The sequence below is a fragment of the Phyllostomus discolor genome, chromosome 10 (genome assembly GCF_004126475.2).
Source record: "Phyllostomus discolor isolate MPI-MPIP mPhyDis1 chromosome 10, mPhyDis1.pri.v3, whole genome shotgun sequence".
In the NCBI taxonomy this organism is placed as follows: domain Eukaryota; kingdom Metazoa; phylum Chordata; class Mammalia; order Chiroptera; family Phyllostomidae; genus Phyllostomus; species Phyllostomus discolor.
The window spans coordinates 47,395,470-47,419,955 of record NC_040912.2 but is presented as its reverse complement, the minus strand read 5'-3'; the positions used below and the strand labels follow the sequence as shown (position 1 = coordinate 47,419,955).

The following is a 24,486-nucleotide window of genomic DNA, read 5'->3' as shown; positions in this document are numbered from 1 at the left end:
AGCTTCAAATGAGAGCAGCCTGCCTATATTACCTATCCTGAACGTCATTGTGTGAGGTTTCTGGCAAACCAGAGAATGTATGCTGTTTGTGGGAATGAGGTCCCAATGTGGTTAGATCTTATGCTTTTTATTTTTTGTTTATTTATTTTTTTTATAATTTACTTTTCTTAAATAAGGTTTTTTTAAATTTATTGATATTTAGAGAGAGAAAGGAAAGGAGCAAAACATTGATTTGTTGTTCTGTATATTTATGCATTCATTGGCTGTTTCTTTTTTTCTTTTTCATGGAAAATACTGTATTTATGAACATAGGAAGGACAGCTGCAAGCCCCTCCCAGAACACACCCATGAAAAATCTTAACAGAAAATTCCTGTCTTCCTCAGCACTATCAGTATGAAACCTGGCAGGAGCATGGGCACCCATTAGAGAAAAATGGAAGTAAGTTAGTCATGAGTTCATGAGTACATGCACATGCACATTGCAGGAGAGAGGCTGTACATTTTTCTGGTGCATGACTGCCTCCATCTGCCGTCCTCACCCTGACATCTACACCCAGATGTAGGTACTTTGCACCTACATCTTTTTCTGTGGCTGTGAATTCAGACATAATGTGTTTCTCCCAAGAGAGTAACTGTGGTTTGGCAACATGGCAAAAATAACAGCTGTAGTAGGGAGATAAGATAGATGACTAGAGAATAGCTTGCACCAACCAGATATCCTTAATTTTTTTCTTGTTAAAATAACAGGCTGCTGACAGCTATGATGGCTCAAAAGTGATGTGATTATGCACTGGCTTGTGTGGCTCAGTTGGTTGCAGTGTCATCCTGTACACCAAGAGGCTGAGGGTTAAATTCTAGGTCAGGGGACATACCTAGGTTGCCGGTGCAGGTTCCATCCCAACTCCCGTGGTGTGTATGGGAGGCAACCAATAGTTGTTCCTCTCTCTCTCTCTCATGCTCTTTCTCTGTATCCTTCCTCCTTTCCTTCCTCTCTCTTTCTCTAAAACCAATAAACATCTTTAGACAAAAAAAGTGACATGGTTCCAATTCTGTTAGTACCTTGAAAGAAGTCCTATTGCTGACTTCCCAGATACCTTGGTTCAGATCCCTTGATTGACTTCTCAGACACCAAAGCTTCAATAGGAGGTCATTCTTGCAGCTGTGATCCTGCCTTCTTGACAGGGCCTCACTATCTCTCCCACACTAACAGACTTCACACTTCCAGCAGTCCTCTCAGACCTGGGCTGGACCTCATCTAGAGGGTCTGAGCAGCCCACAATGCTGGGCGGGCCAATTTCCCAGTAGGGTGTCCAAAGGACCCAATTCTACACATTGGATTTAGGGATTGAATTGAGGGAGATCTCTGTGAGCTCTGTCCATATGTGCAGGTACTTGCCAATGACCACTATGAGTGCAATGCTTAAACCAGCCAGCAGGTCAGCGCTGGACGGAAGCAAGACCTGTAGAACCAGCAACTCAGGAGGTGAAAGAAATAGACAGTGAATAGACCATGAATTCCAGACACTGCCTTCTCTCACCCAATGAAGTAGGGCAAGCCCAGGGCACAGATGAAGGCTTTGAGGATGAAGGACAGCTTGGAGACCCTGCCTGAAGGGTGGACCATCTGGTCCTGTGAGCGGCTACTGCACACCAGTCTGACCACCTGTGCCAGCTACAGGCCCAGAGAGCAGTAATAGACAGTCTGCATAAGGACGATCTGCGACAGGATCAGCAACGCATACCACACATAGCTGCAGAATTGGCCCACCATGCAGGGCCCACTGTGGCCTGGCCTCAATGCAGGGCCTGAGTCAGGTGGGCTGGCACCTCCTGCTCTCAGAAGCTCATTGGTTGATTCTTGTCTGTGCCCTAACCTGGGATCTGGATCCAATCATAATCTTGGCTTATGAGGAGGATGCTCTAACCAACTGAGCTTTGCAGCCAGGGCTTACATCCTATGCTTTTAATGGAAGATGAATATCTGAATTAAATATTTGCATGTAGATAACAGAATAACTTTATCGATATTGGTTTTCTCAATACACATTTTACTATCCTTTATTTAGAAAGCTAAATCCATATTTTCCAGATTCCTTGGCAGCTAGAATTCTGGCTGTGAATTAGGTCTTGTCAACTAGATGTGGCAGAGAAAGGTAAAAGGTAGAAATGAGATGGAACCATTTTCTTGTCCTGAGAAGGCAGAGGTGGTGAGTGTTTACAATGCAGTCTCAAGTCTAATCATCAGTTTCCCGCAGGAGAGGCAGTTGTGACTGCTTTTTAATCTTTGAATTGAAGCTACAGTGATGTGGTATTGAACCAAGTCCAGTGGCACCCCTCTGATGTCTAATCTTTCAGCCCTTTCAATGACTTTCTAAGCATCTCATATTCTGTGTTAAATCCCCTCTTGTTTGATATATTTAGAGTGGTTTCTATTCTTAAACCAATCATTGACTGATAAGCCTCTCTCTCTCTCTCTCTCTCTCTCTCTCTCTCTCTCTCTCTCTAGGGCAAAGAAACCTTTCCCAAAAGCCCTCTAGAAGAGGTCCCCTTTATGTCTCATTAAGAACTGGGTCACATACTTTCCCTAAGGGACCACCATGATTGGGAAGCTCTGGAGATCATTTTAGGTAGTCTATTTTCATTTTTCATATTTTCCTTTTCATTATCATTCTCTCAGGAGTGGACAGTGTAGTCTTCCAGAGGCTACCTGGCATGGGATAGCAATGAATTGAATGTAGGTGCAGATATGAGATTCTATCTTCTATTAAGTCAGAGATTTGCAAAAAAATGTAAAACAGTGCTGCTCTTTCAACTAAATATTTTATTTTGGAGAATATAGGGGTTTTCTTCATTAAAATATGTTATTTAAATTAACATATAGTGGGTATACTACAGTTATTTTAAAATTAATTAACAAATATTTTCTGGTTTCAATTTCTAATATGAGTAGTGATATATAACACAAAAGGTCTTTGAAGTTCTCAACCATTTTTAGAGTGTCAAGAGATCCTGATACCAAAATGTTTGAAAACCACTCATTTAGAGCAATTAAAATGTACTCAAATCATGGAGGGATGGTGGACACAGAAACTAACAAACAAAAAGCTCTGCCAGCATGAAGGAAAAGAAGATGGTTTCCAGAGAGGTGTCCAGTAATGTCGGCTACTGGAGGGAGTTGGTACAGGACAAACGAGAAGTGTAAGGGTGCCTCAAGGGAAATAAGAACAAGCTTTGTCTTCCATTAGGGCTATGGAACTCAAGTTTCTAGAAGGCTATGATTAGCAGTGAGAAGTCTGAAGCAGGGCATGAGGAAAGTCTGGCTATAGTGGTAGTGGCACAGGGTAACTGTAGTGAGGAAGACTGGGTATTAGGAGACTAGGTAACCACTGAAAGACATTATAGTAATCTTGTAACTTAAGGGTAAAATTGTTTTTACCTGTTTTCCCTGGCTTATACATTTACAGTTTTAAAAGTCTTAAGTTTATGTAGTTAAACAATCAAGGTGAAAAACTACTTAGAAGACAGTTTTACTTTAATATTTAACATGAACAAGTGAAGGAACATGTTCTTAAGCCACATAGAGTCTAAGAGAATCCTAAACAAGATTCTGGAAAGCTGGTGAGACTAGTGGAAAAACAAAACAAAACAAAAAAAATAAAAATCCAACTTCTATCCAAGGTGCTTCAAGTGAGAAGAGCTCCAAAGTGCCCTGGAAAATGAATGTGCAGGGTGATATTCTATTATTGTAGCTTGTCATTGTAAAACTGCCTTGTTTGTGCTTTTAGAGAATATTGGTCAGTTTTTCAGACCTTATCCCACCAGAAATATTCATAGTAAAATGTTCTTTTTTTCCCCTCTTTTTAAAGATTTTATTTATTTTCAGAGAGGGAAGGGAGGGAGAAAGAGAGAGAGAGAGAAACATCAATGTGCGGTTGCTGGGGGTCATGGCCTGCAACCCAGGCATGTACCCTGACTGGGAATCGAACTGCGACACTTTGGCTCGCAGCCCGTGCTCAATCCACTGAGCTATGCCAGCCAGGGTGGTAAAGTGTTCTTATATATCTCAGCATAACTCATTTTCTGGACCCTTCTGGCATCATTATCTCCTCTAAATTGATTTCAATGCTTGTCAGGAACTATTAGCAGATAAATTTGCTCTCAAAATACTTATTTGTTTTTAGACAGCTTAGATATCTAATTTCTGTAACACTATATGTGTATATATAGTATGAACATATAAGTGTCAACTTAGTTTTCTCCTTGGAACTCTGGATTGGGTTATAAGAGATTTGATTCCTTCCAGAAATTGTTGTTTCAGCTGGAGAGTCTGCCTACTGATGTGACTATAATGAGAACTCTTACTCTTCATTTTTTTCTCTTTTGGTTTTAGGTTTAATGGTCTCTAGTTCTTTCACACCTACAAAGAGGGCATAGGCAATGTCTTATGATTCATAAAATAATGTTTTGTTTTTGTATTTACATTGAATCAAAGGATTTAATGTATCCTAGCTCTCCTTCCCACTGCAAAATGGGGATTCTGGGTTGATTTTCATGCTAACAACAAATTCCTGGTCCTCAGGACACCAACTGGGTGTTCAGCAATTCAGCTCAATTCTGAGACTACTTGCAGTTAGTGCAGACCCCACAGCATAAGGGCTCAGTTTCACAAGACTGTGCCCCCACCCTTCAGCTTCAGATACCAGTTGCAAGTCCTGGAGAGACCACCCATGCTTCTGACTGGCTATAAAACAGGGGTTTCCACAGCCACCTCCTCAGGTTCGATAATTTGCTAGGAAAGCTCAAGAAGGCATTTTACTAGTTAGAAAGTGCACAACTCAAAAACAGCCAAAGAGAATAGATGCACTGGACAATGTATTAGGTGGTGAGGCATACAGAACTTCCATGCCCTTTCTGGGCACCTCCTTCCAGCACCTTCAAAAGTTTTTATAGGGCTCAATCTCCAGCTATTCTACCCTCCAGCAGGTCAAGGGCAGGACTGCAAGTTCCAACATTCTCATCATTTGGTCTTTCTGGTGACCAGCCTTATCTTGATGTTATGCAGGGGCCCTACTCTAGATTGGCCAGGTATGATCTGAAGGGGCTTACTATGAATAACAAAGACACTCCTATTACTCAGGCAATTCCAAAGGTTTTAGGAACTCTGTGTCAAGAACCAGAAGCAAAGGCCAAATAGATATCTAGTTATACCACAGGGACATACACCCTTACCTATTTCACAGGGTGGTTTAAAAAATTTTTTTTAACAATTTGAGCCCTGGCCAGGTTGCTCAGTTTATTGGAGCATCATCCTGTACACCAAAAGTTTTCAGATTTGATTCCTAATCAGGGCACATACCTAGGTTGTTGTGATCTGTGATTGGGGACGTTTCTCTCTCAGATGGATGTCTCTCTCTTTTCTCCTCGCTTCCTCTCTCTCTAAAATCAATAAACATATCCTTGAGTGAGGATTAAAAAATAGATTTACCCTCAATAGTGTGGCTTAGTTGGTTGGGCATCATCCTGCAAAAGCAAAGTGTCACCTGTTTGGTCCCTTGTTGGGTCATATGTGAGAGGCAGCCAATTGGTGCTTCCCTCTCACATTGACGTTTCTCTACCTCTCTTTCTTACTCCCTTCCTCTCTCTAAAAATAAATAAATAAAAAATCTTAACAAAAATAGATTTTAAAGCATTCTTATAGCCAGAGATTGCAAAATATATGTAATGTATATTCCTAGCCTATTGTTTTTTCCCTTGTTGTTGCTCAAAATAAATTGTTGACCAACTGACCTTGCAGTCTTAGGTACATTGGCAAATGTACCTCAAATGAAGTCCAACAGGATATACATATATATTAAATTGTTACACAATGAACTCAGTGAATCACATTTCACACGGTTGCCTCTCATAATGAATCTGACCTTAGGATTTGCTTAAACCAATAGAATATTGTGGAAATGACATTGTGTGAGTTCTGGAGCCTACACAGTTGGGACTCACCATGTAAAGAAGTCCATATAAATTAATTAATGATGAAAGGCCACATGTAGGGAGGTCTCAGCCTTCCAGTTGTTTCAAGGCCCAAGGTATATGGATTGGGATGCATCTTGGGCCCTCCAGCTCCAGCAGACCCACTAGATAGATGCAGCAGCATGAGAGAGCCCAGATGAAACCAGAAGAGGAACCACCCAGGGAACCCACAGAATTGTGAGAAAGAATAAATCATTGTTGTTTTAAGCTACTAAATAGGTTATGCAGCAATAGACAACTGAGGCAATACCAAACTTTTGATGACTAGATTCTTTAGCTATTAGGACTGAATCTAGCATTAGATGGGAAAGGGAAAGAATGAAAACTGAAGAAATGTTTGAGGAGTCAGAAATAGTAGGTACTTTTATCACCTTGCACAATGACACCAGAACATGTTAGTTTTCTCTCTGATGACAAATAGTGCATGTGAAAAGACATCCCTTTGCTATAATTCACTGCCTGTAATGAGTCCCAAAAACATGTCTTACATACTCAGAGATTCAAAAATATAATTGTCTGTCATTGATAGCTGTTCCTTATCATTATGTCAATAAAAAATCTCCAATTTATGAATTGTTTTGAGCACTCTGTTAATGAACCATCAATAAAGGTATATTACTGTAAAAAGAACATCACTCCAACAATCAGTATTATGTAAAAATAGGTTTATGCAATTTAAAACTGTTTTCTAGATAACATAAAGATTATTCGACAAATAAATCTATATGTTGGCTTTAGTTTCCTCCCTTTTCCCTCTGCCCTAATTTTTTTCAAGGGGATTTAAGATTGCTAGATGGTGCCCTGACCAGTGTTGGTCAGTAGGTTGGGCATTGTCCTGCAAAGCCAAAAATCACTGATTCGATTCCCTGTCAGGACACATACCTAGGCTGCAGGTTTGGTTCCTGGTTGGGGTACGTGTGAGAGGCAACAGATTGATGTTTCTCTCTCACATTGATGTTTCTCTCCCCTTCTTCCCCCCTCCCTTCCCCTCTTTCTGGAAAAAAAATACTGTTTAAAATTTTAAAAGATTGCTAGATGGTTGTCAACCCCCTATATTCACATCTTTTAGCAAGCTGCTACTTTTTTTCCATGGTCAGCTCAAGTTAGGAACCCTGAGTTCTACCAAGTCCTAGAGACCTGTTGGTTCTTGGGTGTTCATCTTGTGAAGGTTTCAGGTGGGGTCTGCACATGTGGGCTGTTTGCCTTGGGACTTGCATAGGTAATTCTTAAAACATCACTGAGGTCTGAGGGGAGCAACATGAAGTCTGAGTTACACTAAGCATAAATCTCAAGGGGGTTCAATTCATTTTGGGATTTCTATTAGGTTTTTGAGAGTGGGTCTGAATGATGAGGTAGATGTGCCAGACACAATGCTGACCCAGTCCATGAGCAGAGCCTCTGCCAACATTGTGTTGGATCTGCTCTTGAATCAATTCATGTAAGTGGTCTAAGAGAAGAAAAATCAGTCTTGCAGGGCAACAGAAGCAACCTATGGACACTGAGTCCTATTCATGCACAGTGGTCCAGTGGATGCACACTAGGTTACTATTTCCTAGGTAGGAATGACCCAATTTATATTACCATTTTACATTAGTTCAAAAGTACAAAAGAAGAAATTTAAATGTCCACTTATTATTTATTCAACACCACCTATTATGATAGAGGCATTAAGAATACAAAGTGGTGAAGAGAGACTTCTGGTCAAGATGGCAGCATAGGTAAACATGGCTCACCTCCTTATAAAACCACATCAAAATTCAAACAAAAATGTAGAAAAACCATTACTCAGAACTGTCAGAAATCAAGTTGAATAAAAGTCAGACAACTACAGAATTAAAGAAACCACATCCATGCAGAGCTGTAGGAGAGGTAGAGACATAGAATGGTCTGGTCCCACATCCACATGCGGTGGATAAAACTTGGGAAGGATATCTCAGGAGGGAGGAGTCCTAGCACTACATCAGGGCTCCAGCCCAGGTTTCTAATGCCAGGAAGATTACTCCCATAACTTATGGCTTCAAAAACCAGCATGGATAGAGTCAATGAAGAAACTTCTGGAGTCCCAAGCAGTTCCTCTTAGAGAACCTACATATGGACTTACACAGACTAACTCCCTTTGAGCTCCAGCATTGGTGTATCAGCTTGAAAGGCACCAGTGGCATATGGGGAGGAACTGAAGTGTCTAGCATCAAGGTGAAAGCTGGGGGACAGACTTCTTCAGGACAGAAGGGAGGACCATTGTCCTTTTTCTGAACACTACCCCCACAGAGCCACAGAGCTGGCAGGTTGTGGCCATATCCATAATATAATAATGGTGGCTAATGCTGTTTGCTCAGTCCTGGAGATCCTCAGAGACTCTGGCCCACCAACTTATGGGCCCATCCAAGCTGGTTTTCCATATGAATGGCTGGTCTTAGATCATGCTTCACAAATTCCTAAATCCTCCCAAATAAACAACAGCCACTCAGAGAGACCCCAGCCCACCAGACCATTTGGTAAGTGGCCACAGGCCTGGCATTAGCAGCAACCAGCCTAGATTCACATCTTGTCTTCACCTGGGAATCTCCAAGGCCAGCACAAGTAACAGGCATCTCAGATTGCTTTATAGCTCAGGCAGGGTGGCCCCAGGCAAAACACAGGTGGAAGATGACCTTGGCCTGTACCACCGAGGAAAACACAGACTTGTGCACCCAGTGGACAACTACAGACCACACCAGAGCAACACCACCCTGCCCTTGCACAGCTGATCCTCAACAGAAGGCAGAGGTTGAGGGTCAGTGGTTACCACCAGACCTTGCAACTAACTAGCCTGGGTAAATCCCTCCCACTGATGTGCCAGAAATCAAGGGTCAATTACAAGATGAGGCTGTACTCAGTCCACATGAAGGGCACACCTCAAATACCCAGCTTGGGTGGTAAGGGGGGCTGTGCCGCTTGACCCTATAGGACACCTACTACAATAGGTCATGCTACCAAGACAGGGAGTCATAGCAACGCTACCTAATATAGAGAAACAAACACAAGGATGCTGCCAAAATGAGGAAACAAAGAAACATGGCACAAATGAAAGAACAGATCAAAACTTCAGAAATAGAACTAAACAAAATTGAAATAAATAATCTATCAGATGCAGAGCTCAAAACACCAGTTATAAGGATGCTTAAGGGACTTAGTGAGGAACTCAGTATAAAAAGATCCAGTAAGAAATGAAGACTACACAAATTGAAATAAAGAACAATTTACAGGGAAACAACAATAGAGTGGATGAAGCTGAGAATCAAATCAATGATTTGGAACATAAGGAAGCAAAAAACAACCAATCAAAAAAACAAGAAAGAAATACAAGAAAAGACAAGGATAGTGTAAACAGCTTCTGGGACAACTTCAAGCAATCCAACATTCACATCATAGGGGTGCCAGAAGGAGAAGAGAAAGAGCAAGAAATTGGAAACCTATTTGAAAAAAATGAAAGAAAACTTCCCTAATTTGGTGAGGAAAATAGACACACAAGTCCAGGAAGCACAGAGAGTCCCAAACAAGATGGATGCAAAGAGGCTCCTAGACACATCATAATTAAAGTGTCAAAGGTTAAAGATAAAGAGAGAATCTTAAAAGCAGCAAGAGAAAAGAAGTTAGTTTCCTACAGGGGAATTCCTGTAAGACTGTCAGCTGATTTCTCAAAATAAACTTTGCAGGCTAGAAGGGACTGGCAAGAGATATTCAAAGTCATGAAAAGCAGGGACCTATAGCCAAGGTTGCTCTACCCAGGAAAAATATCATTTAGAATTGAAGGGCAGATAAAGAGTTTCCCAAGCCAAGAAAAAACTAAAGGAGTTCATCATCACTAAACCATTATTATATGAAATGTTAAAGGGACTTATTTAAGAAAATGAAGATCAAAACAATGAACAATAAAATGGAACAAATACATATCTATAAACAATAGATTGTAAAAAACAAACTAAGAAGACCAGAAGAACAGAGACAGAATTATGGATACAGAAGGAGTTTTTTATGGTGGCCAGAAGGGGGGTGGATATGAGGGTATGGGTGAAGGTGTGAGGGGATTAAGAAGTACAAATAGGTAGTTACAGAAAAGGCATAGGAATGTAAAGTACAGTACAGGAAATGGAGTACCAAAGAACCTATGCATGACATGAACAATGAACATGAACAATGGTGTGGGGATTGCCTAAGGGAGTGGGGGGTCCTGGGTGGAGAAGGGTAATGGGGGGAAAATTGGGACAACTGTAAGAGCATAATCAATACAATATAATTAAAAAATTAAAAAAGTAAATTGTACAAGAGAGTAAAGAAAAAATGGACACACCCTGGTGGGTGTAGCTTGGTGGATTGAGCATGGGCTTCGAACCAAAGGGTTGCCAGTTCAATTCCCAGTCAGGGCACATGCCTGGGTTGTGTGCCAAGTCCCCAGTGGGGGCCAGGTGAGAGGTAACCACACATTGATGTTTCTCTCTCTCTCTTTCTCCCTCCCTTCCCCTCTCTCTAAAAATAAATAAATAAATAAATAAAACCTGTTTTTTTTTAAAGAAATAAAAAAAGGACACAAAGTATGTTCTCAAACAACATTGTGTAGTTTTTTTTTAGCATTGCAACATAAAAATTTGGAAGTAGAGATTACCTTACAATAGTGTGGAGTTTATTGGCTGTAACCTAAATTTTAAAAGTTCTGAGGATCAGGTGTGAGATTCTGGGAATGCCTCAGGATCAATGCAATTATTATTACAGCCACTCTGGGAAACTTTTTGGGAGTTTCTGCAAAAAGTGAACACATATTATACCCTATGACTTAGCAATTACGTCTTAAGGCATATTGCATTCACCAAAAGATATATACAAGAACATTTTAGCAACACTAGTCATAATAGCCCAGTCTGGAGACAACTCAATTACCCATTACTGGTAGAATCATGTATACATTACCGTCTAGAGAGAAAACCAAATTATTTTACTTTTTTACTGCTTTTAGATCAGTTATGTAAACAAAACATAAATATGTATGTATGTGGTTTGGTTGAATAGGTACTGGAAAACTAAAAGAGGGTCAATGGGATGCTGAAGTAACAGTAATAATGTAGGAATCAGCACCATCTCTAGGGCTGGGTAACAAAATAAATAGGTGGATTTATGAGACACTAGAAGTGTAGAGTAGGGAGCTGGGACCCAGATGTCTGAGGAGGGCTACTGCCAGGTGCTGATTATCCTTTTAAGGGAGTACATGAGGCTAGTTTGAGCAGTACTATAAAACTTGAGATTGGGACAAACTACTGCTATACTACTGCTATAAAGGGCTTGTGCTGGAATGATGGTAGTGCCAGGCAGCAGTAACAAGTCCCTTCTCACTTCCCCAGACTTTCTGTCTCTGTCTAGTGCCCCCAACTGACAGAATTAATTGGAACTCTTTGGCAAAGGAACAATGTTAGCTTAGTCACACAGCTACCTCATTACAAAGCTAAGAACAGAAGTGTGAATTTTGGGTTAAAAGTAAGTAGTTTAATAAATGTCACCAGTGGGTTAAAATAAAGTGGTATATTAATAAAATGGAATGCTGTACAACAAATGAAAAATTACTGCACTCAGCACCTGACTCAGTCTCACTAATGTTGAGCAAAAGACGCCAGATGCAAATATTAAACAGTGGATGATTCTATTTCCATAAAAACTAAAAACCAGGAAGACTACTCATCTGTGTTGGAATAAAGGTTACTTCACGGGAGTAGTAACTGAGTTGAGACGAGGGGGGCTTTTGAGATATTGGTAATGTTTAATATTTTTAAACACAGCTGTCTCTCCTTTACTGTATCCTGATGATTTATGCATATGCATATATTATGCATAGTAACAATACAAAAGTTTTAAAAATGTGCCCTGACTGAGAATTGAACCAGTGACTTTTCAGTTCACAGGCTGGTGTTCAACCCACTGATCTCCACCAGCCAGGGCTATTTATTTTTAGAGAGAGGGAAAGGGAGGGAGCAAGACAGGGAGAGAAATACCGATGTGCAAGAGATACATCTATCGGTTGCCTCTCACAACCTTCAACTGGGTACCTGGCCCACAACTTAGGTATGTGCCCTGACTGGGAATTGAATTAGCAACCTTTTGGTTCTCAGGTGAGCACTCAATCCACTGAGCCACAACAGCCAGGGCCATTGGTTGCTTCTTGTATGTGTCCTGATTGAGGATTGATACCACAACTTCGATATATGGTCATGACACTCTAACCAACTGAGCTACTGGCCCAGGCACAAATATATACTTTTGAAGAATTGATTTTGAATTATGCTAGAACAGAATACATGTTTAACTGTATGCAAAATCATACTCAGTTTATTTTTATATTAGATTTTATATTGGATTTTAAAAATTCTCACTCGAGGACATGGTTATTGATTTTAGAGAGAGGGGAAAGAAGGGAGAGAAGGAAAGAAACATCAGTGTGAGAGAGAACCATTGATCAGTTGACTCTCATACAAACTCTGACTGGGGACTAAACCCACAACTGAGTTATCTGCCCTGACTAGAAATTGAAACCACAACCTTTTGGTTTACAGGATGACACTCCAACCGAGTCATACCAGCCAGGGCTATACTGGATTTTAAAAATCAGTTACAATGCAATGGAAAACCAAATTCTTATACTCAGAGAGTTCAAATATTTGAGAGATGAGGATTCTGTCATGGCTATATCCATGTCTAAATGTTTGAAAGAAAGGGTCTAGGGTGAGAAAGCTCAGCATTGTTTATCATCACCAGACCATTTAATTTAATTAGATACCTCGATCTAAAGATGGCGGCTTCAGTAGTTTAGGACTGCCACGGCTCTGCGGACGAGTCGGCCCATTGCTTTTGTAAGAAAAATTCCCTGGACCGCAGCCTCGAGTGAGCTGAGAGAACACTTTGCACAGTTTGGCCATGTACGAAAGTGCACTGTACCTTTTGACAGAGAGACTGGCTTTCACAGAGGAATGGGTTGGATTCAGTTTTCTTCAGAAGAAGAACTTCAGAATGCACTGCAACAGGACAGTCATGTTGTTGATGGAGTAAAACTCCATGTTCATGCTCAGAGACCAAAAGTTTTGCAAGGGGATCAAACATCTGATGAAGATTTTTGAGATTATTATTGCCTATTAAAAAATAAAGGAACACAACTGAAAAAAAATTTAATTAGATATGTGCTGGCATATTAGTCAATTTTATAAATCCATTCTAATACAGTCCTGGGGGGGGGGGCGGGAAGATCCAGTCCTGGATCTTTTTTTAAAATTCTAGCTCATGTAAGAGCCTTATATACAGTAGGCATTTTATTTATAACAAATTTAATTATTATTGATGTCCTCTAGATGACCTATCTAGTTTCCACTCCCTTTGCTTTTTTTAAAGAAAATATTTTATTCTTTTATTTTCAGAGAGAGGGAAAGGGAGAGAGAAAGACAGGGAGAGAAACATCAATGTATGGTTGCCTCTCAAGTATCCCCCAATGGGGGCCTGGCCTGCAACCCAGGCATATGGCATAATTGGGAATCGAACCAGCGACCCTTTGGTTCACAGGCCAGCACTCAAATCTCTGAGCCACATCAGCCAGAGCTCAATTCCCTTTTCTTTAGTCTGAATGTTAAGCTGAAAATTACCTTTTATTTCTAATGTTTAGGCAATTGCTCAATAAGAAGTCTCTAAGATTCTCACTGGCAAATCAGAGGCACTAAAGGAAAGAAGGAATGTCTTCTTGTAGTGGTTTAAGAATATGTCCACACATTCTCTGGTAATTCTCCCCTTAGGAAGTAATTTTGCAGGAAAAAAAAGTGTTTTGGGGCAATTCAAGATGGCAACAAAGTAGGTGAAAGCTACACTCACCTTCTCAGAGGACCAAACTGGTATTACCACTAAATTATAAAACAATCATCCCGAATAACCAACTTCAGACTAGCTGAAAAGCAGTAACATTGAGACTTGTAGGAAGGGCAGAGACACAAAAAGGGCTGGTCCTGCTACCATGGGCAGTGGCTGATGTTCCAGAGGAATGTCTTGGCTGTGAGGATTCCCCCTGAGAAGCATGGGGTCTAAACCCCGAGTAGGGCTCCCAAACTCAGAACACCACAGCCAAGAAGAGATGCACACATAACATTGGGCTGTGAAAACCAGTGGGGTTTCTGTCAGTCAGGGAGACATAAGAGTTCATTAGAGATAGAGGCATCCTCTTAAGGGACCAACACACAAAATTTTGTTTACAGTCACTCAACCCAGGCTCTAGCAGAGGGAGGATGGACAGGATTAGAGTCCTAGAGTAGTCCTAGAGTTGTATAAAGAGAGTCTGGGGCTTGTGGTTCTGGGGAGAGACTTGAAGGAATAGCCACCAGGATCCCTGAGCTGAGTCATTCTCCCATATAGCAGATGCCGTCTTTCTTGGGTACGGCACTCCCCTCCATGGTATCAGTCTGAGGGAAAGCAATAGCCTCACCCTCTGAACTACGTTTCCCACAACTCTACAGAGCTTACACCCAGTTAAGGAGCCAGATTTGTCCAGGGTGTACAGGTCTGGGCAGACTCATGGGGTGTCAGTGGCAGTTGAGTGACTTTGGTGAGAGCCATTCCCCCCTCTAGGACTACCCTCCTTACTTGTGGCCAACCCACTCCCCAGGCTCCACAGGCCCCACCTGCCCAATTCTTAGTAGCTCTGCCCTACAAAGATGGGGCAAAATCCAGGACAGACAGAGTTGTCTGACTCTGAACCAGGGTGCCACAACACCCCACCTTCCCTGAAGCCTGATCAGCTCCTCCCCTTCACAGGACAACCACTTACCCCTACCTGGTGACTTACTGTGAACCTACCTCATGTAACTTGAGTACCACCAGAAGTTCTTTCAGTGACTGAGAGTAAGAAACAGCTAGCCCATGGAGACAGGCAGAGATGAATCTCAGGGTGCCTTGGGACTTTTTCTGACGTGTTCTTGGGCCTGCTGCTGGTAAAGCCAGCCTTGGTGCACAGCCTGGTTCATCCTGCATGCACTCAAGACCAGCAGGGGCAGCAACAAACTGTGGATCACTTGTAGCTCCATACAGGTTGCTAAGGGCCAGTCACAGGAAGCATCTATATTAGTATGCAGCAGAGTTCCTCTAAAGAGACACAGAACCAACAAACTTAGTGGTCATATTCAGGCAGCATCAGAGCAGGATCCAATTAACTTCGTAAGTGACATATACAGAGACAGATTTTGGCAGACACCAAACATTGCTGAGGTGATTTTGCTTCATGTGGTCAGCTCTCGCATAGTAGCTTGCACGGTGCAATTGGGGTTGAGCTTCATAGTCACCTAGCCTGAGGGTCAATTACAGGGATGAATGGGCCAATATCAATCAAGACTTAATTACAACAGAAGGACTCACATAATCCACACAAGGGAGATTTCTGGAGCACCCTGCTCAGGTAATCAAGGGGACTGCACCACTGGGCCTCACAGGACACCTACTACATAAGGTCACCAAAGGAACACTAGAAGTCATAGTAGATCTAGCTAATGTATAAAAACAAACACAAAGAGGTAGCCAAAATGAAGAGACAAAGAAAATGCGCCACTCCAGCCAAGATGGCAGCATAGGTAGACATAACTTGCCTCTTTACACAATCATATCAAAATTACAACTAAAATATAGAACACCCATCACTCAGAAACATCAGAAAATGAGCTGAATGGAAGTCTGACAACTATGAAATTAAGTAGAATGGAACTCTGGAACTATGGAATTAAGGAAACCACATCCATACAGACTGGTAGGAGGGGTGCAGACACAGAATGGGCTGGTCCCACAAGCATGTGGATAAAAATTCAGAAGCGATATCTCAGGAGCAAGGAGACCCAAGGCCTCCCCCCAGACCAGGATTCCAGTGCCAAGAAGATAAGTCCCCACTTTTGACTGCAAAAACCAGCAGGGATTGAGTTGGTGGAAGAAACTGCTAGACCTCCAAGCAGTTCCTCTTAAAGATCCCACACATGGACTCACCTACTCAGACTTACTCCCTCTGAGCTGCAGCACCAGGCTAGCACCTTGAAAGACACCACTGGTATACAGAGAGAAACTGAAGTGTCTGGCATCAAGGTGAACAGAAGCCATTATCACTTTTGCAAATCCTCCCCACAAAGAGCTGGCAAGCTGGTGCCATATCTGAGACTCCATCAACCTGACTAACACTGTTTGACCTGCCTTAGAGATCCTCACAGGCTCTACCCCACCAAATTTATGGCCCAGCTCAAGTTGCTTTTCCATAAGAATGGCTAGTCTTGGCTCCTAAATCCTATCAAACAAGTGACAGCTGGCTTCAGTGAGCCCTAGCTACAGCCAGATTAGATTCACAGCTAGGATTCACCTGGGAATCTCCCAGGCCAGCACAAGTAACAGCCATCTCAGACTGCTTTAAGGTTCAAGCAGGGTGCCCTAGGCAAAACATATGTGGGGGCTGACCTTGGCCTGCACCACCCTGGATGCCCAAGAGCCAGTGCACCCAGTGGACAGCTACAGACCACGTCAGAGCCCAGCACCATGCCCTTGCACAGCTCATCCTCCATGGAGGGCAGACATTGGTGGTCAGTGGTCACAGCCAATCCCTGCAGCTGACTGGCCTGGATAAATCCCTCCCACTGAACTGCCAACAGCAACCAAGGCTGAACTATGAGAGGAGGATGTACTCAGCCCACACAAAGAGTGCACCTCAAGTACTGAGTTTGGGTGGTAGCTTAGGCTTGCCACTGGACCCTTCAGGACAACTACTACATTAGGCCACAGTACCAAGACACAGAGTCAAAGCAGCTCTACCATGGAAACAAGCACAGGGAGGCTGCCAAAATTAGAGACAAAGAAACATGGCCCAAATGAAAGAACAGATCAAAACTCCAGAAAAAGAGCTAAATGAAGTCGAAATAAGAACTCTAACAGATGCAGAGTTAAAGACATAGTTCATAAGGATGCTCAAGGAATTTAGTGAGGACTTCAGCAGTGTAAAGAACAACCAGTCAGAAATGAAGGATACACTAATTGAAATAAAGAACAATTTACAGGGAAACAACAGCAGAGTGGATAAAGCCACAAGCCAATCCATGATTTGAAACATAAGGAAGCAAAAAACAACCTATGAGGACAACAAGAAGAAAAAAGAATAAAAAAAAATGAGGATAGTGCTAACAGCCTCTGAGACAACTTCAAGAGGTTCAACACTTGCATTATAGGGGTACCAGAACGAGAAGAGAAAGAGCAAGAAATTGGAAAACTATCTGAAAAAAACAGTGAAAGAAAACTTCCCTAATTTGGTGAAGGAAATAGATATGCAAGTCCTGGAAGCACAGAGAGTCCCAGTTATGATGGATGTAAAGAGGCCCACTCCAAGACACATCACTATTAAAAGGCCCAAGATTAGAGATAAAGAGAGACTCTTAAAAGCAGCAAGAGAAAAGAAGTTAGTTACTAGATGGTTGCCTGATGGGTTGGGGAGGGCAACAGTGGATGAAGAGGTGATGAGATGAAGAAATACAAATAGGTAGTTACTGAATAGCCATGGGGATGTAAAATACAGTATAGAAAATGGAGTTGCCAAAGAACTTATACACATGACCCATGGACATGAACTATGGTGAGGGACGTCTGAGGGAGTAGGGGATGTGGGGGGGAGGGGGGAAAAGAGGGAAAAGTCAGGATGGCTGTAATAGCATAATCAGTAAAATATAATTTAAAAAATGCCAAATGAAAGAATGAGAGAAATTCCCAGAAAAATAATTAAATAAAATGGAGACAAACAATTTATCAGGTATAGAGTTCAAAGTAATGGTTATAAGGATGTGCAACAACATGAAAAAGAACATTGACACCATAAAAAAAGACCAGTCATAAATGAAGAATACAGCCCAGGCTAGGTAGCTCACTTGGTCAGAGCATTGTACTGATACACCAAGGTTGCAGGTTTGATCTGGTAAGGGCACATGGAAGAATCAACCAATGAATGCATACATAAATGGAACAATGAATTGTCATGTCTCTCTCTCTCTCTCTCTCTCTCTCTCTCTCAAAGTCAGTAAATAACAAAAACATAAAGAATAAAATATCTGAATTGAAGAATAAACTGGAAGGAATAAAGAGTTGGTTATATGAAATAGAGGATAAATCAGCGGTTTGGAAGACAAGGTAGAAACACCCAATTAGAGCAGCAAAAGGAAAAAAGAGCTTTAAAACATTAAAATAGTTTAAGGAACTTTTCAGACAACATGAAGCATAACAATATTAGCATCATAGGAGAAGAGAGACAGCAAAGGATCAAGGACCTATCTAAAGAAATAATGACCAAAACCTGCCCTAACCTGGTGATGGAAAAAGGTATACAAGTTCAGGAACTGCATACAATCCCAAATAAGATGAACCCAAAGAGGCTGACAATAAGAAACATCATAATTAAATTGGCAAAGTTTAGAGACAAAGAGAGAATCTTAAATTTACAAGAGAAAGACAGTACACATAAGGGAGCTCCCATAAGACTGTCAGCTGATTTCTGAACAGAAACATTTCAGATCAGAAGGGGTTGGCATGAAATATTCTAAGTGGTGAACAGTGAGGACCTACAACCAAGACTATTTTACCCAGCAAGACTATCATTTAAAATTGAGGGAGAAATAAAGTGCTCCCCAGAGAAGAAAAAGTTAATGGAGTTCATTACTGACAAATGGGCATTACAATAAATGTTAAAGGGCCAGCTTGAAAAAGAAGGTGGAGGAGAAGCAGAAGGAGGAGGAGGAGGAAAAAGGAACATAGTTAAAAGAATAAAATGGCAATAAATATGTACCTATCAATAATCAGTTTAAATGTAAATGCCTTTAATGCTCCCATCAAAAGACATAGGGTAGCTAAATGGATAGGAAAACAAGACCCATATGTGTGCTGTCTACTAGGGACTCACCTCAGAATGAAAGATACACAAAGACTAAAAGTAAAGGGGTAGAGAAAAGATAGTTCATGCAAATGGGAAAGGAAAAAAAGCTGTGGTAGCAATGGCTATATCTCATAAAATAGACTTTAAAGGCTATAGTAAGAGACAAAGAAAGCCTACACAGTGATAATGGGAGCAATCCAACAAGAGGGTATAACTCTTGTAAACTTTTATGTACCCAATACAGGAGCACCAAAATATGTAAAGCAAACCTTGAAGACATAAAGGGAGAGATTTACAGTAATAAAGCCATAGTAGGGGATTTTATCATCCCATTGACATGAATGGATACATTTTCCAAAGAGAAAATTAACAAGGGAATGGTGGTCTTAAGTGACACACTAGATCATATGGATTTAATTGATTTCTTCAGAGCACTTCATCCCAAAGAAGCAGAATATGAATACTTTTCAAGTGTACCTGGAACGTTTTCTAAAATAGACCACATATTAGGACACAAAACAAGTCTCATTAGATTTAAGAGATTAAAATCATATCAAGCATCTTCCCTGACCATAATGGTATAAAACTACAAATCAATAAAAAGAAAAAAAAATGAAAAACACAGAAAGACACAGAGGCTAAATAGCATGTTACTAAATAATAAATATGTTAATAATGTGATCAAGGAAGAAATCCCAAGATACCTTGGAACAATTGAAAACGAGAACAAAACAACCCAAAATGTATGAGACATAGCAAGAGCCATCCTAAGAGCAAAATTCATAGCATGAAGGCCTATCTCAAGAAACAAGAAAAACCTCAAATAAACAATCTACCTTTACACTCTAAGGAACTTGAAAAAGAATAACAAACAAAACCCAGAATGAGTAGAAGGAAGGAAATCATAAAGATCAGATCAAAAATAAATGAAATAGAGACTAAAAAAATACAAAAGATCCATGAAAACAAGAGCTGGTTTTTTTAAAAGATAAACAATATTGACAAAACTGTAATCAGACTCATCAAGAAAAAAAGAGGGAAGACCCAAATAAATAAAATCAGAAATGAAAGAGAAGTAACAGCTGACCCCAAAGAAATACAAAGGATTGTAAGAAAATATTACAAAAAAAATATGCCAGAAAATTGGACAATATGGATGAAATGGATAAATTTCTAGAAGCATATAACCTTCCAAAATGGAATCAGGAAGTATCAGATAATCTGAATAACAGATCACACCTAGTGAAAATGAACTGGTTATCAAAAAACTCCCAACAAAGAGAAGTCCTCAACTGGATGGCTTCACAGGCAAAATTTTACCAAACATTCAAAGAAGATCTAACACCTATCCTTCTCAAAGTATTCCAAAAAATTCAAGAAGAGGAAAGAGTCCCAAGTTCATTTTATGAGACCAAAATTATCTTAATTCCAAAACCAGATAAAGACACTATAAAAAAGGAAATTATAGGCCAACACCACTGATAAGCATGGATGCTAAAATTCTCAACAAAATATTAGCAAACTGGATCCAGTAATACATTACAATGATCATACACCATGATCAAGTGGAATTTATTCCAGGAATGCAAGGTTGGTACAGTATCTGCAAATCTATAAACATGATACACCACATAAACAAAAGAAGGGTAAAAACCACATGATCAAATCAATGAAGGCAGAGAAAGCATTTGATAAAATCCAGCACAGATTTATGACAAAAATGCTTAGCAAAATGGAAATAAAGAGATCATATCTCAAAATAATAAAGGCGGTATATATGATAATACCACAGCCAACTCAATGGGCAAGCAGTACAAGTGTTTCTCTTGAGACCAGGAACAAGGCAGGGATGTCCACTTTCACCTCTCTTATGCAACATAGTACTGGAAGTCCTAGCCACAGCAATCAGACAAAAAGAAGAAATAAAGGCATCTGAATTGAAAAGGAAGAAGTAAAACTGTCACTATTTGTAGATGACATAATACTGTACATAGAGCACCCTAAAGATTCTACCAGAAAACTACTAGAACTGATTGATGAATTCAGTAAAGTAGCACGATGCAAAGTAAATATCCAGAAATCAGTTGCATTTTTATATGCCAATTATGAACTATCAGAAAGGGAAACTCATTAATAATAATAAAACAATCTCATTAACAATTGCTTCAAAACAAACAAAATACATAGGAATAAATTTAACCAAGGATGTAGAATACCTGTACTTGAAATTTTTTAAGACACTGAAGAAAGAAACAGAAGAAGATATAAATAGGTGGAAGCATATATCATGTCCGTGGATAGGAAGAATTAACATCATTAAAATATTCACACTACCCATAGCAATCTAGATTCAATGCAATTCCTATTGCATTGGATCCAAGATACCAAGTATTTCACAGAACTAGAATATGCCAAAAATGAATATGGTACCCCAAATATCCCAAATAGTCACAGCAATCTTGAGAAAGACTAACAAAGTGGGAGGAATCACACTAACCTTATATCAAACTATACCACAAGCCCATAGAAATCAAAACAGCATGGTACTGGCATAAACAGACATATAGATCAATGGAACAGAATAGAGAGCTAGGAAATAAACCCACACCTTTTAGTCAATTAATATTTGATAAATGAGGCAACAACATACATTGGGGTAAAGATAGTCTATTCAATAAATGATGTTGGTAAAATTGGAAAGATATGTGCAAAAAAATAAATAAACCACCTTGTTACATAGTAAACAAGAATAAACTTAAAATGGATTAAAGTCTTAACTGTTAGACTCAAAACCATAAAAATCCTAGAAGAAAACATAACCAGTAAAATCTCAGACATATCTCATAGCAATGTTTTCTCCTGATATATTGCCTTGGGCAAGGGAACCCCCAAAATAAATAAACAAATGGGATTACATCAAACTAAAAAGTTTTTGTCCAGCAAAGGAAGCCATCAACAAAATGAAAAGACAGCCCAATGAATGGGAGAACATATTCACCAATAACCCATTTGATAAGGGGTTAATATCCAAAATTTATACAGAACTTATAAAAACTCAACACCAAAAAAAAAATGCAATTTAGAAGTGGGCAAAGGATCTGAATAGACACTTCTCCAAAGAGGACATACAAATGACCAATTGGCATATGAAAACATGCTCAACACAAGAGAAACACAAATTAATGTCACCTTGCATCTGTCAGAATGGCTATCATCAATAAATCAAAAAACAAGTGCTGGTGAAGATGTGGAGAAAAGGGAACACTTGAGCACTGTCAGTGGGATGCAGGTTGGTATAGCCACTGCGGAAAGCAGTATGGATGGAGTTACTTCACAAAATTAAAAATGGAACTTCCTGTGACCCAGTGATTCCACTTCTGTCTCTACTTGTATATGTGAATAAACCCAAAACACTGATTCAAAAGAATATATGCATTTATATGTTCATTGCAGCATTATTTACAAAGGCCACAGTTTGGAAATAGCTCAAGTGTCTATCAGTGGATGAGTGGTCAAAAAAACCTAGATGCATATACTCAATGGAATTCTACTTGGCTTTAAAAAAAAAAAAGAAGGAAATCTTGTAATGGAATAAGTGGGTTCTGCTGCCTGCTGCAAGGAAAGCTGTATCTGTGAGACAGGTGTTGGTACAAAAGGAAAGAGCTTTATTCAGGGGTCATGCAACCTGTGTGAATTGTGGACTCCCCATGTCAAAGATCATCCCCTTGCTCAGGCTTGTGGTTCTTATAGGGATAGAAGATGGAGGGTTTCTTTTTTATAGATATCTTTTGGCACGCCGTGGGCTTATCTGTTCATCTTTCTAGCTTTCAGCATGCTTGGAACCTTTCTGTTCATCTTTCTAGCCTTCAAAAAGTGCTTAGGTCCTGTCTATTAATATTTCTAGCTTTTGGTGTGTTCAGTGTAAGGACCGCCCCCTGTACCATCTTGGCCAATAGGAAATAACTTTCCAGGGCACCTACTGAATGTCTACAGTAACTCGCTTACCTGTTGTTACAGCATGGATGACTTGAATTGTACTATGCTAAGTGAATTAAGCCAGTCAGAGAAAGACAAGTTCCATATAACTTCATGCATATGTGGAATCTAATGAACAAAATAAATTAACAAACAAAATAGCAACAGATTCATGGACACAGAACAGACTGATAGCTGTCAGTGAGGAAGGCATCATGGGGTGGGGTAAAAAATTTGAGGGGATTAAGCAAAAATAAATAATTCACAGACATAGCCAACAGTACGGTGATTACCAACCAGAAGGAAAAAGGGGTAGGGGATGGTAGAAGAAGGTATAGGGGGTACAAATGATGATGGAAGGAGATTTGACTTGGGGTTGTGAATACTATACAATACACAGATGATCTATTAAAGAACTGTACACCTGAGACCTATATACTTTTATTAACCAGTGTCACCACAATACATTCAATAAAAAAGAAAAAGAAAGAACTGGTTTTACTTTCCTTCTCTGATCATGTGCTATGCTTGTTTCTAATGAATATAATGTGATGGAATTGATAGATTTTGACTTCTGGGTGTAGATTATAAAAAGCATTGCAGTTTCCTCTTTGGTCTCTCTTGGACCATTCCTTCTGGAGAAAGGCAGACACTGGAGCAGCCCTATAGAAAGATCCAGGCAGGGGAAGAGAGGCCTCTTTGTAAGACCTACCAAGGGCCTGAGGCCTGGGGCTAATAGCCGCCTGAGTAGCCATCTTGGTAACAGACCTTTCAGCCTTACTCAAGCCTTTAGATGACTGTAGTGCCAGGTGACATCTTAACTCTCCAGATAAACTGCTTCCAAATTCCTGGACCACAGAAATTGTGAGATGACAAATGTTTTTGGTTTTCAGTTGCTCATTTTGGGAGAAACTTGTTATGCAGCCATAGATAAATTATACATGTGTTAATGTACATATACATAATAGCTAATACTTACCGACCACTTACATCCCTTCTATAAGCATTTTATGTGAAACAACTAATCCTCACAACAAATGTAAAGGTAGGTGATATTATTGTCTACATTTTGCAGATCAGGAAACTGAGGCACTGAGTAACTTGCCCAAGGTTACCCAGCTAGCTAATGGTAGAACTAGGATTTGATCTTTGGAAGTCTGGCTTTACTGCTCTGTACACTAATTTCCGTGTTACACTGCTGTTATGATGATGCTAGTGCCACTAAGAAATATGCTCTAATGAAATAACAAGAGACAGGCTTAAGAATTATAATAGAAAATGTATATTAGATATAAAGAAACTTCTCTAAAAATTTAAAAGCATTGGAGAGAACTTAAGATGGAGTCTGGGTTCTCACCCACTAAAGCCTCCCAGATGGATTATGTGACCTTGCAAATCTGTTTGCAACTCTATGACATACTACATATACCTTCTAAGATACAACATGATTTAGTAGCTCAACTTGGTAATGTAAAAGTGCAATTGGATTTACAGCATTCATTAGTTTTCTCTTACATTTGGTAAAAATTAATCGATACATTTTTCTTGAATTTTGC

At 40.1% G+C, this 24,486-nt stretch overlaps 1 protein-coding gene and 1 pseudogene across 1 annotated transcript; one reads left to right on the top strand and one right to left on the bottom strand.

Moving 5' to 3' along the window:
• Nucleotides 1-1,325: 1,325 nt before the first annotated feature.
• On the bottom strand, nucleotides 1,326-1,771 carry LOC114507237 (annotated as a pseudogene).
• A 1,344-nt stretch (nucleotides 1,772-3,115) lies between these two features.
• LOC114508006 (SRA stem-loop-interacting RNA-binding protein, mitochondrial-like) lies at nucleotides 3,116-13,210 on the top strand. The gene is given in 3 exon segments (XM_036010271.1): nucleotides 3,116-3,198; nucleotides 12,823-12,856; nucleotides 12,858-13,210. Coding segments are annotated over 3 exon segments (423 nt in total). The 3' UTR covers nucleotides 13,164-13,210.
• The last annotated feature ends 11,276 nt before the right edge of the window (nucleotides 13,211-24,486 follow it).